Source organism: Anolis carolinensis, chromosome 2, assembly GCF_035594765.1.
Source record: "Anolis carolinensis isolate JA03-04 chromosome 2, rAnoCar3.1.pri, whole genome shotgun sequence".
NCBI lineage: Eukaryota > Metazoa > Chordata > Lepidosauria > Squamata > Dactyloidae > Anolis > Anolis carolinensis.
The window spans coordinates 2,090,881-2,109,961 of record NC_085842.1 but is presented as its reverse complement, the minus strand read 5'-3'; the positions used below and the strand labels follow the sequence as shown (position 1 = coordinate 2,109,961).

The 19,081-nt window shown below is 44.4% G+C and overlaps 2 protein-coding genes across 2 annotated transcripts in view; both read left to right on the top strand.

Annotated features, from left to right (window-relative positions):
- Positions 1 to 18,539, top strand: part of LOC103277494 (zinc finger protein 84) — a 151,977-nt gene extending 133,438 nt beyond the window's left edge. The window contains exon 4 of the transcript XR_010003691.1: positions 14,813 to 18,539. The gene's annotated coding sequence lies outside the window, so the exon portion shown is untranslated. The remainder of the gene's footprint in view (positions 1 to 14,812) is intronic.
- On the top strand, positions 8,882 to 18,539 carry LOC103281119 (zinc finger protein 721). The gene is given in 2 exon segments (XM_062972718.1): positions 8,882 to 9,291; positions 11,238 to 18,539. A coding segment is annotated over 1 exon segment (2,100 nt). The 5' UTR covers positions 8,882 to 9,291; positions 11,238 to 11,674; the 3' UTR covers positions 13,775 to 18,539.
- Positions 18,540 to 19,081: the final 542 nt, after the last annotated feature.

Genomic DNA, 19,081 nt, shown 5'->3' with positions numbered 1-19,081 from the left:
GGCTCTTGAGGGAAGGTAATCAGGTTGGGAAAGTCAGTCGGGAGTCGGCAGTATCGCTGAAAACAGCTGCAACTATTATGTACCTGCACTTCCTGGCCCTGGCAGCAGGGAGTCTCTTCCCAAATCTCTTCCCTTGGCAATTGGGACTGGGCGTTCTGCTGCTCACCATGGTCCTGGCCACCAAGGCGAAGAACATCGCTCTGCCAGCCAACGCGGGGCCCGAGGCAGTCAAGGTTCAGAAGGAGAGGCCTGGGCCAAGGGGGATGGGAGTAGTTTCCCGGGCGAAGCCTTAACGGGAGCACACACGCAGGAGCTGCGAAGGGGCGGGGGCACCCAGCCGCCATCTTGCTTAAGGGCACACATGCGCCTTTTATTCTGGAGAGGGGAAGAGGAAAGCAGCTGGGCAGCTGCCATCTTTGCTAAGGGCAAACTGAGTTAAAAGTGGGGCCTGACTGCATCCGTTCTACAGTGTGTGTCCGAGCTGCAGCCTGACTCCATGGCTGGGCCTCCCTTGGCGCCAGCAAAGACGGCCAGCTCGCTATGGATGGTTGGTCTGGTGTTTTTTTCCTTCCATCGCGTGGGGTGGGGGGGGTTCGCACATGCGCTGCTATTTAATCTTGATTTTGGGGACTTTTGTGTTCATTCCTGGTTACTTGTTTAGGTTTTTAAAGTGGAGGTCATGCCTTGAATGTGTGGCCAAATTTGGTGTCATTCTCTCCAGTGGTTTTTTTTTTTTTTTTGTTAACTCGGTCATACAAACTGACAGTATTTTATATAAAGAGAGAGACCCAGTTGATTTGTAATATTTCTGAAAGACCCCAGAGGCCATCCAGTCCAACCCCCTTCTGCACAATCAAACCACCCCAACAGATGCCCATTCAGCCTTTGAAATAACAACAACAACAATAATAGGAAACCTACTAGGTCAGCTTTGGAGTTACTGCCTCTCAACTTTGCCTACCACACAAAACTCCCAAAAATCTCCATTTATCTCAAAATCCCTTTAGAGAATGAACACGGGGTTTTCCCCACCACAACATTTAGGGCAGAGGAGCAGGCGGCACAAGGCAGTCAGGAGAATTCTGGGAAATGTAGTTTGGGAAGGCGAGGATGCCTTCAAAATTCAAAAGGCCCCACCCTGAACTACATTTCCCAGACTTGTGTTCACTTCCCGTGTTAAAGCCTCAATTGGAGTGTGGACCAGGGACCCCTCTCTGGCTCTAATGGCCTAAGGAATGGCCGGGATTTGTGGGTTGGATCCGTTCCCCCCGGAAGAGGGCAGGAGGGAGCTCAGAGGAACCCATGGATGAGCAGCACGTCTCAATATCAGCCTTTTCCCCATTTGGGGATTCAAGTTCTGTTCCTCCCCGTTTCCTGTCTCAAGAAACCCACTGAGGAGGGAGGCCTTGGAGGGGTCTTAGGTGTTATATTTCATGCTCTCCGTGTGGAATCTGCCAATATGCTATCTGACGGAAATCCAGTTTGAGCCGGATAAATGTATATCATTTTTGAGGAGGTCCAATCCAGCAGCTAGAGCCGTGGTTCCCAACCTGTGGGCCACGAGACATGTGGGGAAAACTGCAACTGTGCATGTGCCAGGGGTGCGAGAGAGGAGAGGGAGAAAAGGAAGGAAGGAAGGAAGGAAGGAAGGAAGGAAGGAAGGAAGGAGACACCAGTGCGTTGCCCTCACCCATGCTTTCTTGGCTTCTCAGGCCAGGGCAGAGAAGACTCACCCAGCCACACACGCGAGGGAGCAAGAGAGAGAAGGGAGTCCACCAAAGTAATGATTATTGTTATTATTAGCTCCCATTGCCACACATCAGTTTTAATGGGAAAGCGGCCCTTTGTAAGAACCTGTTTAGTCCCCCAAAGTCCCCCAAAGTAGTAGTAGTAGTAGTAGTAGTAGTAGTACTTATTGCCATTAGGGACAGTTTATTGGGTCTCGTGCTCCGCTTTTTGCATTTTTTTCAATCCCAGCCCCCTCCCCTTCTTTTTTTTTAAACGAGTGTTAACAAAATCCACGGATAATAACAGCCCAACAAAAAAAAGTTGTATTTCTTTTTTTAAAAAACAAAACAAAAAAACGTTATTTAATTTTGATACATAAACATAAAAACATTTGGGAAAGAGGAATTGAGTTAGGGAAAAAAGGGGAAGGGGAGGATAGGTAAAGTGGGGTCAAGGTTGGGGTGTCATGCAGCCAGATCCCAGATGATATTTGCGTGTGATGTTACGTTGCATCAGAAGTGATAAAATTAGATGTATGTAAACATTAGGTCATTCTCGACTTTTCCAAAGTCATGTATTCTTCAATAAAGATTGTGTTTGAGAGCAGCTGTCTTTGATCTGCGTTCAGACTGGTCCTTTGAAGTAAGCCTGACATTAAAGTTCCAAGGAGCCACCCGAGGAAACCTGATGCAACCCTTCCCCATGCCGCCCAGACAATATCAAAGGGCTGCAGAATGGATGCCTAGAAGGGAAGATCTCAAGCTGGAATACGGAGGGGAATCAGAGGAACTGAACTTTTTTCTAATTAGCATTAGAGGATACATGGAAGACAACGCACACACATTTCCCTCCGAAGCAAGCAGGGTTCGAGCCATCGGCAACACACTAAAGCGAGGAGCAGCCAGCTGGTATGTGCAATTGCATGCCAGATGCGACCCATGCCTGAGGTCAGTGCCCCGCTTCCTCGCCGCACTGGAGAACCGGTTCAGAGACCGGCTAGAGCAATTGAGGGCTCGAGACCAGCTGAAAGGAATAAAACAGAGGGACAAAACGGTGCCCGAGTACGCAGAGGAATTCCTCCACCTCGCGGAAAGGGTACCGGAGTGGTCTGAAGTAACCAAAGTGGAACTATTTAAAGAGGGACTACGCCCCGAGATTTTCAGCTGGGCAGCGCACAGAGACGACCCCGAGACGCTCCAGGGATGGATTCAACTAGCGGGGCGCGTCGAATCTACCCTGGCACAAGTAAAGCGCTTCAGGAGCAGCAGCGGCCAGCAAAGACCGGTGGCGAGAGGTCGAGGAGAAACGAGGAAGCAAGAAAGACCCGGAGGGAGGCCGGGGATTCCCTCCAGAGGAGACGACAACAAACCTAAACCGGGATGCTTTGTATGTGGGAAGACGGGCCACCGAGCAGCGGAATGCTGGGCCCGGAAGGGGGAGCCGCCAAAAGCCCCAAAGCCCAAGCCAGCAACCGGGAGGCGTGCGGAGGAGGAGGTGCAGGTCCCAGAATCTTCGGAAAGATTGGTGAGTCGGGACCAACGCATGATAGTAGTACCAATTTGCCTCTCGGGGCTAGAAAATCGGGCCACCTGCAAGGCGTTTGTAGACTGCGGGTGTTCTAGGAACATTATAACCCCAGAATTAGCAGGAGCGCTGAAATGCCAGCAGATGGCACTTGCCTCCCCAATTGCATTTTCGCAGCTAGATGGATCAGTCGCTGCTGGGGAAGTATCTACAAAGGAATTACGGGGAGTTCCATGCAAAATAGGCAAATGGGGAGGAAGAATATCCTTTGTGATAGCCCCTATTGCCACATACCATGTAATATTGGGGATACCATGGCTCGAACAAGCAAATCCTGAAGTAGATTGGAGAGGAAAAAGCTTAGCATTTAAAGAACAGCAGATGCAATGGGAGATAAGCAAAATTGCAGAAGAGGAGGACGAGGAAGACGAAGCAGGGGAAATAGACCCACAGCTATTGCCACCTGAATACAGAGACTTTGCGGATGTTTTCAATCAGAAAGAGGCCAGTAAATTGCCTCCCAAAAGAAATATAGAAGTAGGGATTGAAATAACCCCAGGAGCAGACTTACCAAAACCAAAAGTGTATCCCATGTCTGTGCAAGAGAAGGAGGAATTGAGAAAATACATTGATAAAAACCTGGCTCGAGGCTTCATTAAGCCATCTAATTCTCCTCTCGGGGCTCCAGTGTTATTTAGGAGAAAGAAAGACAATTCCCTAAGATTGTGCATTGATTATCGAAATTTAAACGCAATTACCAAGGACAATAAATACCCTATGCCCTTAGTCAAGGATTTAATTACCGTATTGAAGAAAGGGAGCATATTTACTAAACTGGATTTAATTGAAGCGTATCATAAATTAAGGATCAAACCGGAGGATACTTGGAAAACCGCATTTTCCTGCGCATTCGGCCATTTTGAATACGAAATTTTGCCTTTCGGGTTAAAAAATGGAAGCGGCTGCTTTATGCAGCTTATAAATGAAATACTACACCCGTTATTGTACAGAGGGGTGTTCATATTCCTTGATGATATCTTGATCATTTCTGAAGATAAGGAAAAGCACGTAAAATTGGTCCGGGAAGTTTTGCAGAGACTAAGAGAAGCAAAGCTGTACGCAAAACTGTCCAAATGTGAATTTAATAAAACTCAAATTGACTTTCTGGGATATCGGATGTCTCCAGAAGGGTTAGCTATGGATCCAGCTAAAGTAGCAGATGTGAAAGAATGGGGAGTGCCTCAAACAAGGAGGCAATTACAATCATTTCTGGGGTTTGCAAATTTTTACAGACCCTTCATAAAAGGCTTTGCACAAATAACCGCACCCCTTACAGAACTTTTAAAAACAAAAGGGAAAGGGGAGACAGCAAAAGTGAAAGCTCCCGGCGCCAAACTGAGTTGGACGCCAGAATGCCAAAAGGCATTCGAGACCTTAAAAGAATGCTTCACTGAAGGACCCATCCTAAAACACCCTGATATCAGGAGCCCTTTCATAATCCATTGCGATGCCTCAGACTGTGCGTACGGGGCAGTGCTATTGCAAAAGGATCAAAATGGGAACTTAAAACCCTGTGGATATTTGTCACGGAAGTTCAGCGAAACTGAAAAAAGTTGGCCAATATGGGAAAAAGAGGCATTAGCCATATTAAAAGCCTTAGAATGCTGGCGACACTTCCTCGAAGGAAGCGGAATCCCATTCGAAATTTGGTCTGACCATAAGAATCTCCAGTATTTAAAGTCTCCTAGAAAATTGTCCCCCAAACAAATCAGATGGGCGCAATACTTCAGCAGATTCGATTTCCAATTAAAGTTTTTTCAAGGGAAACAGAATGTCTTGGCAGATGCTCTTTCACGCATGCCTCAACACGAAGGCCTAACCACAGCAAAGGAGGGGACAATATTCTCTGACAAACAATGGGGCTTAGCTGTCAGGACAAGAGCACAAACCCAAAAGGAGGACACGGCTTTTGTCGAACTCGGCGGGGAAGATAACTGGGGAAATGAACTAAAACAGTCTTATAAAGGAGATCAATGGATCGCGTCCAACGCAGAAAAGGGGGACCAGAAGGGGGGATTTTGGTTTGTAAACAAGAAACTGTATATCCCAGCAATATTAAGGATTAAGATTCTGCATCGTTTTCACAACAACCAGAGCGCTGGTCATACAGGAATTACCAAAACAACAAAGGCAATAGCAAAACATTGTTGGTGGCCAGGAATGAGGAAGGACATAAAGAATCATGTTGTCCAATGTGATGATTGTGCCAGAAATAAATCGGGAGGAGGGAAGCCTATGGGATTGTTACAGACAGTAGCGGAACCTACCAGGCCTTGGGAATGTGTAGCTATGGACTTTGTGGGAGAACTGCCAGTCAGCAAAGGACATCGTTATATTTGGACAGTATTAGACCTGTTTTCTAAACAGGCCCACTTTATAGCACTGACGAAGCTACCATCGGCTGAGAAACTAGCTGAATTGTACATAAACCATATTTACAAATTACATGGATGTCCAAGTAGAGTAGTCAGTGACAGAGGAGTACAATTCACAGCAAAATTTTGGGAAAAATTCTTGGAAATGCTAGGAGCAGAAAGGAGTTTAAGTTCTGCTTTTCACCCCATGACAAACGGGGCGGTAGAACGTACTCAGCAAACGCTTGGGCAGTTCCTTCGAATGTACTCTAACATGAGACAAAATGACTGGTCTAGGTGGTTGGCGTTTGCGGAACTAGCCTTTAATTCAACTATACATTCAGCAACAAACAAAACCCCCTTTGAAGTAGTTTACGGGTATGAAATACAACCTTTACCCCAATTGCCGAGGTGGACAGAAAATGAAGGAACAGAGGCAGGGAAATGGAAAACGCAAATGATGGAATGTTGGAATCAAGTGACTGCTTCGTTAAAAGAAGCACACAAAAAGTATAAAACGTTCGCAGACAGAAAGAGGGTGGAAGGCGATAAATTAGATAAAGGAGATCTAGTGTGGTTAAGTACCCAAAACATCAAATTGGGGTTACCTTCAAGAAAACTGGGCCCCAAATATATTGGACCATTCAGAATACAGGGTGTTATCAATGAAGTGACTTTCCAATTGGCATTGCCAAAAAGTTTAGGGAAAATACACCCAGTCTTCCATCGCAGCTTGCTGAAAAAATATATGGGGACTTTAGACAAAATGGACCCATAGAGTTATTGTTTGATTAGTTTCAGGACTATGGTGAAAGAAGAACCGAAGAGGAGGACGAAGAAAACGGGGGCGCCATGTCATGCAGCCAGATCCCAGGGCTGAATTTCCAAGCCCTGAATCTGACTTCATAACATAAACATGCGAGCACCTGGCGGGAGAAGATAAAATGAGCCTGGGAACTCAGGGGTGAAAGTATAAACAATTATAATTGCTGTAGTGTGGGGGGGATAGAAACCTTGGTGGAAATGTGATCCAGAAGGTGGGGTTTGATGATGATATTTGCGTGTGATGTTACGTTGCATCAGAAGTGATAAAATTAGATGTATGTAAACATTAGGTCATTCTCGACTTTTCCAAAGTCATGTATTCTTCAATAAAGATTGTGTTTGAGAGCAGCTGTCTTTGATCTGCGTTCAGACTGGTCCTTTGAAGTAAGCCTGACATTGGGGTAGGGATACGGGGTGGGTACTTCTAGGACAATCCCATTTGTTACTTATCATTTTACTTTTTGTTCTATATAAATTTTTAATATAACTCCACTTTCTTTTATCAATAAATTGTGTTAATCTTCCGTATCGATTACCGGAGAGGGAAAATTCAATTTTCACATGTTCTTTCCAACTTCTTAGCTTTTTCTTTTTTTAGTTTATTTTTTTGAATTTTAGGTAGTTTTCTAATTGACTCCAATCGGTTTCTTTTCTCGGTCTTCCTTGCTGTTTGGCTATCAAAAAGGTCAACGTATCCATATTTTTATTTCTAGTATCTTGACTATCGAAGGTGTGTTTTCTTGCTTCCAATATCTTGCGTATACAATTCTGGCCGCTGTTGACAAAAATGTTAGAATCTTCTCTTCATTAGAGGTGATTTGGAGATATTCAATAAATAGGTTTCTGGGAGTTTCTGAAACTTGGCACCTAATATTTGTTGGGTATTTTCATGTATTTTGTTCCAATATTCCTTGGCCAGTTTACAGTTCCACCATATGTGATAGAATGACCCTTCTTCCACTCCACATTGACAGCATTTTGTATTTGCTGTTTTGTTTATTTTTCCTAGTTTCTTAGGCGTAAAATGCCATCTATATAGCATTTTCATCCAGTTCTTCAAATTGTACGAATATGTATATTTTATTTTCCTGTTCCAGCATGCTTCCCACTCCTCTAAGAGGATTGGTCTTCCCACACATCTCGCCCATTTGGACATGCTGTTTTTAATTAGTTCTGTTTCAGTATTCCATTCCAATAAGACTTTATATATTTTTGTAATGGTTTTCCTGTCTGAAAAAAGTATCTTATCCCATAAATTGTCCTTATCCATAAATCCCAGGACTTTGTCTGTCTTAAAGTGTTCTCTTAGCTGGTGATACTATAACCATGTCAGGGTTTTATATATTGTTTTTATCTGTTGCAGTGATTTTAGTTCGTATTTTTTGCCAGATTTCTTTATTATCTTCTCGTAGCATGGCCATTCTTCCCATCCTAACAATCTTCTCTGCAAGGCTTCTAATGGATAAAGTTATATTATACATCCTTTTTCTATATTTGTCCCATGTTTTATAAGGGATGATCTAAAAAAATTATTCCTGAAGTTTTTCTCCTTTGATGTTCTCTCTTTGCATAAATATGCATGCCACCCCATACACAGATCAAAACCTTCCAAATTTAGAATTTTCTTGTTTTTTAGTTGTATCCAATCTTTAATCCAAATTAAGTTGCAAGCCTCGTAGTAGGTCTTAAAATCCGGCAATGCAAAGCCTCCTCTCTTCCTATCATCTATTAAATTTTTCATTTTTATCCGTGGCCTTTCCCCCCTCCATATGAATTTGCTTAAGTCCTTATTCCATTCTTGAAAGCATCTGTGTCATCTTAAAATGGGAAGGGATTGGAACAGGAATAACATCTTTGGTAAAATATTCATTTTAATGGAAGAGATTCTGCCCCATAACAATAAATTCAGGTTTTTCCAGGTCTCTAATTCTTTTTTTACTTCTTTCCAGGCTCTTTCATAGTTGTTTTTTAATAGCCCAGGGCTGTGGCGCAGACAGGAGAGCAAACCAGTTGCAATTAACTGCAGTGAATCACTGACCAGGAGGTCATAAGTTCGAGGCCCGCTCGGAGCTATGTTCTTTGTCTTTGTCCTATGTTAAAAGGCATTGAATGTTTGCCTATATGTGTAATGTGATCCACCCTGAGTCCCCTTCGGGGTGAGAAGGGCGGAATATAAATGCTGTAAATAAATAGCTGGGAATTGTTTTCCTTAGTGTCTTTGTTTTTAGGCCGGTTCCTGGTGTTATTTGGATTGCTGATTCAGAAAATTGCATTGGATAGACCACATCAGCTCTAGATTATTAAACACGGCTTTCTGTGGGTGAGCAGATGGCAAACACTGGATGCCAAATGTTCTGTATCAGAAATTAGAGTCGATGTGGTCTATCCAATGCAGTTCTCTGAATCAGCACCCCAAAAAACCAAACTGAATCTAAAGTTGACCAAAAACAGATTCGTAATCCAGTTGGTACTAATATTGGAGAGGGGTCCCTGCTCAAAAAAAGGTGACGAACCACTGAGCTAGAGAATGGATTGCGCTTTTGACCACAAAAAGAACAATATATTTAGGAGCCTTGTTTTTGAAAAATTCTAGGCAACTCTACAGATTGCAGAGGTTTCAGATCCCCATTTCCCCTCCTTTTCCCTCTGCAGGTCTCCTGCAGGTCTCCTTGCCCTCCTCCGGGGCCTCTTCTGTGTGTGGCCAGGCATCTTTGACCTTCAGGGCCCAATCCCACAATGCCAGGGGTCAAAGGGGATGGTCGCAAGGGTCGGTGAAGCCAAAGGGTTTCAGAAGGCAAAGGTACAGCCTTACGATTTACAGAGTAATATTATTACATCATCATCATTTCTATCCTACTATCTCTCTCTTAAAAGGAGACCCAAAGTCACTAAGAATAAAAGCAACACTGCATATCATTTCAAACCAAAAACACACACATTAAAGTTAAACACTGAAACTAGTAAAAACAAACAGTTACATCCAATTAGAAGCCTATTCTGAGCCATCCCAGCAAAAGTAAGCAGGCCCAACCAGTTACAGTAGAGTCTCACTTATCCAAGCCTCGCTTATCCAAGCCTCTGGATAATCCAAGCCATTTTTGTAGTCAATGTTTTCAATATATCGTGATATTTTGGTGCTAAATTCATAAATACAGTAATTACAACACAACATTACTGCATATTGAACTACTTTTTCTGTCAAATTTGCTGTATAACATGAAGTTATACATTTCCTGCTTCTTAGCAGGGGGTTGGACTAGATGGCCCATGTGGTCTCTTCCAACTCTACTATTCTATGATTCTATGATTCTAAGTTTTGGTGCTTAATTTGTAAAATCATAACCTAATTTGATGTTTAATAGGCTTTTCCTTAATCCCTCCTTATTATCCAAGTTATTCATTTATCCAAGCTTCTGCCAGCCCGTGTAGCTTGGATAAGTGAGACTCTACTGTATCTTGTTGGCAATCAAAGCAGTAATGCAAGTGTGGCTGAAGCACCTGTGTGACGCTTTCAGCTATACAATGCACTGCTTAAGAAACCAGCCTGGTACTACCCAGGTGATGGTCTCAGCTCAACTGGCAGGTGATGCTCAATAAAACCCCTGCAAATGGGCTCCCAGTGCCAAGGAGGGGCCTGTGGTGGATGCCATGAACCTGATGCCTTCCCTCCTACCCCTTTAATCATAGCACATCATCTTTATCACATCATTTTAGTTTTGGCCACAATATTGTCTCCTGAGCAAATGCAGACTTTTTACAAAACCAAAACATCCTGCCTTTACAAATTTAATATTTTCCCTTCCTTGTTGCCTTTCTCTGAATCTGCTGCAGTTTGTCAATGTCCTTTCAAAAATGGGTTGAATGGAGTGGAACTGGGCAGGAATCATGTCTTCCACCCCACCCAAGGTGTTGCTGGACTGCAATCCCCTGTATCCCATGTGTTTCTGTGAAGGAAGGGTTGATGGGAGTTGGAGTGCAGAAACATCTGGAGGACAGGAGGATTCCCACTCACCCTGGGGTCCATCCATCCGTCTCCTCTCTCTCATGCCGAGTGCCTTCCACCCTGTGCTTGTGCATCCCTATCTTAACCTTTGTGGTCTCAGTGTAGAAGTTTGCATTCTCCATTGTTTTTCTCTTTGCATTTGTTCTGCCTGAGATTATATACCTTTATGGTATAGGTTTTGTACGAATGCAATATGTCAAGGAACTTTGCAGCCTAATGTACTCTCAATGTCTCCAGGTGCCTTGCTCTAGAAACGTGAGGCAGGGATCACGCTGCAGGGAAAGAGAGGATCAGGGAAATATATTCTTCTTGAATTGGAAGAAATCTACACAAGACAATGAAGTATTGTTCTCCCAAGAGTGATCACTTGGGATGGTCTGTCCGTACAGGTGGTCACTCACATTCTGAGTTGGGATGTGAGGAAGTGGGATCCAGACAGGAAATGCTTTGCAACTTTAGCCCCTTTCTGTGCTGACCATATTGTTAGAGGTCTTCCTTTACAAAGGTTGGATTACACACTTAACACATTGCAGTGCAAGAAATCTCATTCACAGAATCCTGGGCCACCATCCTGTTTGTATCTGATCAGGGATTTCTCTTTGTTTGGCAATTGGCTCTCTGAGTTGGGCCAGTCTCTCTCCCTTCTTCCCCTGCATTTGCTACAGCACTAGGCTATTGTTTTTCATGCCCAGTGAGATCTTTGTTTATTCCACACCTGATAAGATTTTCCTCTTATTTGTCAGACAGGTAACCTCTGAAAGAACCTTCTGAAGAACACTTTGCCCTTTGTTTTAGGACTGAAATGAAAGTACACAGCACTGACAACAAGAAGAAATAAGTTGGAGAAATTATATTTCAAGCTACATATCTGTGTATTCAAGGAGGAAAGGAAGGATTGTGCTGTAAGAAAGAGGGGCTTGCCAAAGAGGAAAGCAGACTACAATAATCGATACAAAGACTCAGAAGAGGAAAACTTCACCTGTTCAGGAGTACATATCTCTGAACTTCTGGTATAATATTTGAATCATAAATGTAAAAGAATGGAAAATCTCAATTCCTTGTCAAAATCACACACAGGGGAGGAACTACATAATTGAATGGACTGTGGGAAATGCTTCATTTGGAGGAGATCCCTTATAAACTTCAATAAACTCACACAGGAGAGAAGGCACATAAATACATGGAATGTGGAAAGAGCTTCAGGAACAGAGCAAATCTCCATACCCATCAAAGCACCCTCACAGGAGAGAAGCAACATAAATGCATGGAGTGTGGAAAGAGCTTCAGTCAGAGTGTGAATCTGCATACTCATCAAAGGACCCACACAGGGGAGAAGCCACATAAATGCATGGAATGTGGAAAAAGCTTCAGTCAGAGTGTGAATCTGCATACTCATCAAAGGACCCACACAGGGGAGAAGCCACATAAATGCATGGAATGTGGAAAAAGCTTCAGTCAGAGTGGACATCTGCATACACATCAAAGGACCCACACAGGGGAGAAACCACATAAATGCATGGAATGTGGAAAGAGCTTTAGTCACAGTGTGAGTCTGCGTTCCCATCAAAGGATCCACACTGGGGAGAAGCCACATAAATGAATGGAATGTGGAAAGAGCTTCCGTCAGAGTGGACATCTGCGTACCCATCAAAGGACCCACACAGGGGAGAAGCCACATAAATGCATGGAATGTGGAAAGAGCTTCAGTCATAGTGTGAATCTGCATACTCATCAAAGGACCCACACAGGGGAGAAGCCACATAAATGCATGGAATGTGGAAAGAGCTTCAGTCAGAGTGGACATCTGCGTACCCATCAAAGGACCCACACAGGGGAGAAGCCACATAAATGCATGGAATGTGAAAAGAGCTTCAGTCATAGTGTGAATCTGCATACTCATCAAAGGACCCACACAGGGGAGAAGCCACATAAATGCATGGAATGTGGAAAGAGCTTCAGTCAGAGTGGAGATCTGCGTATCCATCAAAGGACTCACACAGGGGAGAAGCCACATACATGCATGGAATGTGGAAAGAGCTTCAGTCAGAGTGGACATTTGCGTACACATCAAAGGACCCACACACGGGAGAAGCCACATACATGCATGCAATGTGGAAAGAGCTTCAGTCATAGTGTGAGTCTGCATACTCATCAAAGGACCCACACAGGGGAGAAGCCACATAAATGCATGGAATGTGGAAAGAGCTTCAGTCAGAGTGGACATCTGCGTACCCATCAAAGGACCCACACACGGGAGAAGCCACATACATGCATGCAATGTGGAAAGAGCTTCAGTCATAGTGTGAGTCTGCATACTCATCAAAGGACCCACACAGGGGAGAATCCACATAAATGCATGGAATGTGGAAAGAGCTTCAGTCAGAGTGGACATCTGCGTACACATCAAAGGACCCATACAGGGGAGAAACCACATAAATGCATGGAGTGTGGAAAGAGCTTCAGTGAGAGTGGAAAGCTGCATCTCCATCACAGAATGCACACAGGGCAGAAGCCACATAAATGCATGGAATGTGGAAAGAGCTTCAGTCAGAGTGGAGATCTCCATATCCATCAAAGAATGCACACAGGAGAGAGACCACATAAATGTGTGGAATGTGGAAAGAGCTTCAGTCGGAGTGGGCCTCTCCGTATCCATCAAAGGATGCACACAGGAGAGAAACCACATACATGCATGGAATGTGGAAAGAGCTTCAGTCAGAATGGAGATCTCCATATCCATCAAAGAATGCACACAGGAGAGAAGCCACATACATGCATGCAATGTGGAAAGAGCTTCAGTCGGAGTGTGAATCTGCATACTCATCAAAGGACCCACACAGGGGAGAAGCCACATACATGCATGGAATGTGGAAAGAGCTTCAGTCAGAGTGGACATCTGCGTACCCATCAAAGGACCCACACACGGGAGAAGCCACACAAATGCATGGAATGTGGAAAAAGCTTCAGTCAGAGTGGACATCTGCGTACACATCAAAGGACCCACACAGGGGAGAAGCCACATAAATGCATGGAGTGTGGAAAGAGCTTCAGTGAGAGTGGAAAGCTGCGTCTCCATCACAGAATGCACACAGGGCAGAAGCCACATAAATGCTTGGAATGTGGAAAGAGCTTCAGTCAGAGTGGACATCTGCGTGTCCATGAAAGGACCCACACAGGGGAGAAGCCACATAAATGCGTGGAATGTGGAAAGAGCTTCAGTGAGAGTGTAAAGCTGTGTCTCCGTCACAGGAAGCACATAGGGGAGGAGCCACATAACTGAATGGACTGTGGAAAGAGCTGCACACAAGGTTCAGCCTTCATTACACATCAAAGAACGCGCACACAGCTAGAGTACCCCTTCCTGTATGTTTCCTATTTCTCCTAACAAATTTCCCCACTTAAGGGTCCCAGACAGAAAAAAAGAGAGAATGGACAGAAAAATGAAGGTTGCCACCTTGATCTGTATCTGTCGTGTACAGCAGTTTCTGGCGTCTGGCTTAACTGATTCTGGGGGCAGGTCTCTCACAGGGGAGGACTTATCTCAGTATTGCAGCCAGCTTGGAAGGGGTTAACATGGCCTTTTCCTCCTCAAGAAAAGCATTGCAGGCTTCTGAGATGATCTGTGAAGGCTTTCTGAAATGAGCAGCAGCTGAGCTCTCAAGAGAAAAACTCTGTATATCCATCAAAGGACCCACACAGGGGAGAAGCCACATAAATGCATGGAATGTGGAGAAAGCTTCCATCAGAGTGGCAGTCTACGTTCCCATCAAAGGACAGACACAGGGGAGAAGCCATATAAATGCATAGAATGTGGAAAGAGCTTCAGTCACAGTGGTAGTCTACGTTTCCATCAAAGGACCCACACAGGGGAGAAGCCACATAAATGCATAGAATGTGGAAAGAGCTTCAGTCACAGCAAAACTCTGCATATCCATCAACGGACCCACACAGGGGAGAAGCCACATAAGTGCATAGAATGTGGAGAAAGCTTCAGTCGGAGAGACAAACTACGTTCCCATCAAAGGACCCACACAGGGGAGAAGCCACACAAATGCATAGAATGTGGAAAGAGCTTTAGTCGGAGTGACCGTCTACGTTCCCATCAAAGGACCCACACGGGAGAAGCCACATGAATGTACATAATGTGGAAAGAGCTTTCGAGAAAGTTCAGCATACATTAGACATCACAGAACTCATGCGCCGCTAGAGGAGACGGGCCTTTGAGTTTCTGAGCTCTCTTCAAAAGAACATTGGAAGGAAAGAGGAAGGCCACCCCCTTGCTGTCTCTCTACCATGAACTGCAGTTTGCTGCTGACAGGTCTCACTCAGAGGGGGACTTTTCTCAGCAAGATTTGAAGGCATTCACCTAACCTCCTCCACAAGGAAACCCATCACAGGCTTCTAGGATGGTCTGTGAAGGTTTGCTGAAATGAGCAGAAGCTGAGATCTCTGGATAAAAAGGGTTCTGAAAAAGAATAGCTCTTTGGTAGCAGATTACGTCATATCTTGATACGCTTGTCTCATGTCTTGGCTCTACTGCCCCTCGGTTAGAATTTTGGGCTCCAGCCATGTACTTGTAACCCTTTTCTGGACTTTGTTGTGTCCTGAATCGTTGACTAAATTCTGGACTGACTGCCTGGTTTCATTTATGAACCAGGATTTTGTTTGTATCCCTGACTTTTTGAGTTGTCTTTGAGAATTCTGTTTGTACTCTTGATTTTTTGGTTGTTATTTTATCATCTCTGTCGAATGAACTCTGGGCATGTGACTATTGGACTGTTACCTTGGCTATTGTTTTTTCTTGCTCCTGACCTGGATCTGCCGTTCTTGACATGTCTGCATTAATTGGGCTCTTGACCTTGACTTGTGTTCACTGTTACTCCGACTGTGTTGATGCAATCATATTATTTTAGCAGGACTCAAGATTTTAAAGGTAAAGGATTTAAAGTTTCAATGTAAAGACTCAAGTCTTGAAAGGTATGGTCTTGGCTTACCTTGTGTTCCTCAGACCTTATACCGGGAGAGCCCTGGTACACGAGACCATCAGTCTTGCTTTGTGTGTACTAATCCCTGCTTAGAGTGAACCCATTTCTGTATTTGAGACTGTTTAATCACCACCTTTGGCAAAGGGTCCATTACGATACACTGCATATCTCCCTAACTGTATGGAATGGAAGACAAAGAATGATCACAACAGATGATGCAGATTGATGATGATGATGGTGATGATAATGATAATGATGATACTTTATTTGTAACCTATCTCCCCAAGGGGACTCAGGGCGGTTTCCAGGAAGTAACAAAATGGCAAACATTCAATGCCACAATGTCAAAAACAATAGATATGACAATCTCAATATAACCCTATGAACGAAACTAAAAAAAATAACCAAATATTGAAACGGAAACATAATCTCACACATTTACCATGGTAAAATCCTACATGTTTCACATAAGGTAGTTTACGGCTTCCCAGGAGCTGAGGTAGGTGTCCAATATCTGGGCAAGGATATTTATATGATGTAGTAGTCCTCCTCCTCTCCATAAGCTAAAGTGCATAAATGGCTTTTTAAAAGCTTTTTGAAGGAGAGGAGAGGGGGCCATTCTTAGTTCTTTAGGGAGGGAGTTCCAGAGACAAGGGGCGATCTCAGAGAAGGCCCCTCTCTTGTCCCCCCACAACCGAGGTTGGGACAGGAGTGGGACCGAGAAGAGGGTCTCTGCAGACCACTGCACCCACGCTGGTTTATTTATGGAGATGCCATTTTTCAAAAACTCTGGACCTGAAATGCTTAGGGCATTATAGGTAATAACCAGCACTTTGTATTAAGCCCAGGAGCGTATGGGCAGACAGTGGTTCGTTCCCTTTATGGTGCTCCAGAAATTAACCTGGTTGCGGATCTCTGAAGAATTGAAGCTTCCGAACTATCTTCAAAGGCAGCCCCATGTAGAGAGCGTGGCAGTGGTCCAGGTTGGATGTAACTGGACTCATTAATCCGTTGAGATGGACAAATTAACTAAATGGATGAAATATAGAACAGCATTTAGAGGAATAGAGGTAAAAATCGTATAGTGAATGAGATGTTTATAGACTAGTGTTCGTTGTCCGTTAGTTTTGATCTTATTGTACAAGACGTGTGTCCTTGTTCGCTTTATATTTGGTTAAGTAGTACTTCTAAAAATGGACCAAAATGATAATTTGTGTAAAAATAAATAAATACCTAAATTGTAATTTGCATAAGCATGCTTTGTTTTGTTTCTGTTGTTTTTTGTCTTTGAATAAAAATGGTTTATTCTATGAAGTGTGATACATCAGCTTTAAAAAGCCAACGTGATTCTAGGCTGTACCAATGGGAGGGTGATGTCTAGATCCGGGTCAGTTTTAGTCGACTCTCTTCTACACTTTGGTCAGACCTGCCCTGGAATAACCCTGTGTCCAGATCTGAGCAGCGCAATTCAAGCAAGAGTTCGAGATGCTAGAATGTCTCCAGAGAAGGGCTCCAGGGAATGGCTGAGGGAGATTGATGTGTTCAGTCTGGAGGGGAAAAAAAAGGCTGAGGGGACAGGAGAGCCAATATTTGGAAGGTTGTCCCTTTGAGGAGAAAAGGGCAAGTGTTTCCTGCTTCTCTGGAGACAAAATACAAAGCAACTGATTCCCATTGCAGGAAAGAAGCTTCCACCTAAACATTAGGAAGCATTTCTCAATGGTAAGAGCTGTTCAGCCATGGAAGCCTTGTCCCTTCTCAGGAGCCTCCCTTCCCAAGCCCTGGCCTTCCACCTCCTGGGGACTCCATGTCCCAGAATCCCTGACCTTGGACCAAGAGAGCTTGGGCTCCTGGGTGTTGAAGCCCAAGAAATCCCAGAGGAATAGAGTTTGGGAATCCTTGCTCCAGAGAGTGGAGGGAATTGCTCTCTTGGACTACAACTCCCATAAACACTATAAAAAGACCTGGCATGGGGGTTGTAGGACCCTGGGAGTTGTAGTCCAAGACAAATATGTCTCCCAAGTCCTTGCAATTAAAGGCTTTCTTTCTCATGGTGTCGAATGTGTTTGTGTTCATCCATATAGAGAAGGGTTTAGAAAGAAACAAGGAGAATGTGCATTGAGTATCTGCCACGACTTTAATGTTTACTTGTCATTCTGATGGCAGTGGTTGATCAGGTATATATTAATCCAATGTCCACAATGTAATAAAGAATCCTATGTTATTATCTCCCATAATCTCCCATAATCCTTCCCCACAGGAAGACCTAAGGAGGCCAGATAAAGAGAGACCCTGGTTGTTTATAGATTTTGGGAATTTGGGTTGTTTTGGGTCTTAGGCCTCCTGAGGAGAGAGGGCCCAGATGCCCTTCTCATTGGATTCCCACGTCCTCTCTTTTTGAGGTGATTTCAGTAGAGACCACATATAGTGAGTCTATACCTGGTGAGGCTCCACTAAATCAGATCGGCCCGGACAGAGAACAAAGTTATCTGGGTTTGAAAGCAAAGAAGATGACTTTCAATCCACTTGCACAGGTATAAAGTGCTAAACGGTTCCGGCCCAGCTTACTTGTCCGAACGTGTCTCCCGCTATGACCCATCACGGAATCTAAGATCTTCCAGGGAGGCCCTGCTCTCGGTTCACAGGTGCGGCTGGCGGGGATGAGGGACAGGGCCTTTTCAGTGGTGGCCCCCCGCCTATGGAACACCCTCCCAAACAAAATTAGACAGGCTCCCGCCCTCCTGTCTTTCTGAAAGAGAACAAAAACGTGGTTATGGGAGCAGGCATTTGAGCATGAGTAGCAGCAGAATCGCGATATGAATATATGACTCCTTGACAGACCCCCACCTGGACATGAAAAGCACCTTAAATGTATATTTAAATGTACAATGATGCAGGTTTTTAAGGTATATTTTAATTTTTATTGTAATTTTTTAATCTTGGAAGACTTTTAATCTGATGTAAACTGTGTTTCTGATGTATATTGTAAGCCGCTCTGAGTCCCCTGATGGGTGAGAAGGGCGGGGTAGAAATGATGTAATAATAAATCAATCAATATCCAGACCTCCCATGCCTCCCTCCTGATTGGCTGTGGAATGAGCCAGCCAGGATCCGGGCCATGATTGGTGGGGGTTCCCTTCGTGTCACAGTTGGAAGGAGAGGTTCCCCACGGCAGGAAGAACCACGGACGATTTTGGGAGGGTTTAAGAGTCCATTCAGTTGTGAGGAGACCTGTGGAGGGCGCAAAACTGATGAAGGTGATGGTGTGGGAATGCAGATGAGTCCTTGACTGACTTAATGTCTAATTCCAAAGAAGACAAAAGTGCCAGTCCCAGAAGACACAAGGTGATGATGCTACATATCCTGGGGGTCGGGTACCCATTGGAAAGGCTAATTTAGTCATCCTTGCTTGGCCTTGCCTTCCCTGGGAATCCTAAACCTCTGGACATATGTGGCCAGGTAAAGAATGCCAAAGAGCCCTCCTGAAGAAGGGATTGTCTGCCTGTCACTCTCACACAGAAGGGATGACATGTCCAGGCCTGGGAGATGGCTAGAGGGATAGTGGACAGGGTTTGATAGGGTTGTATGTCAATAGAGGAGACGGA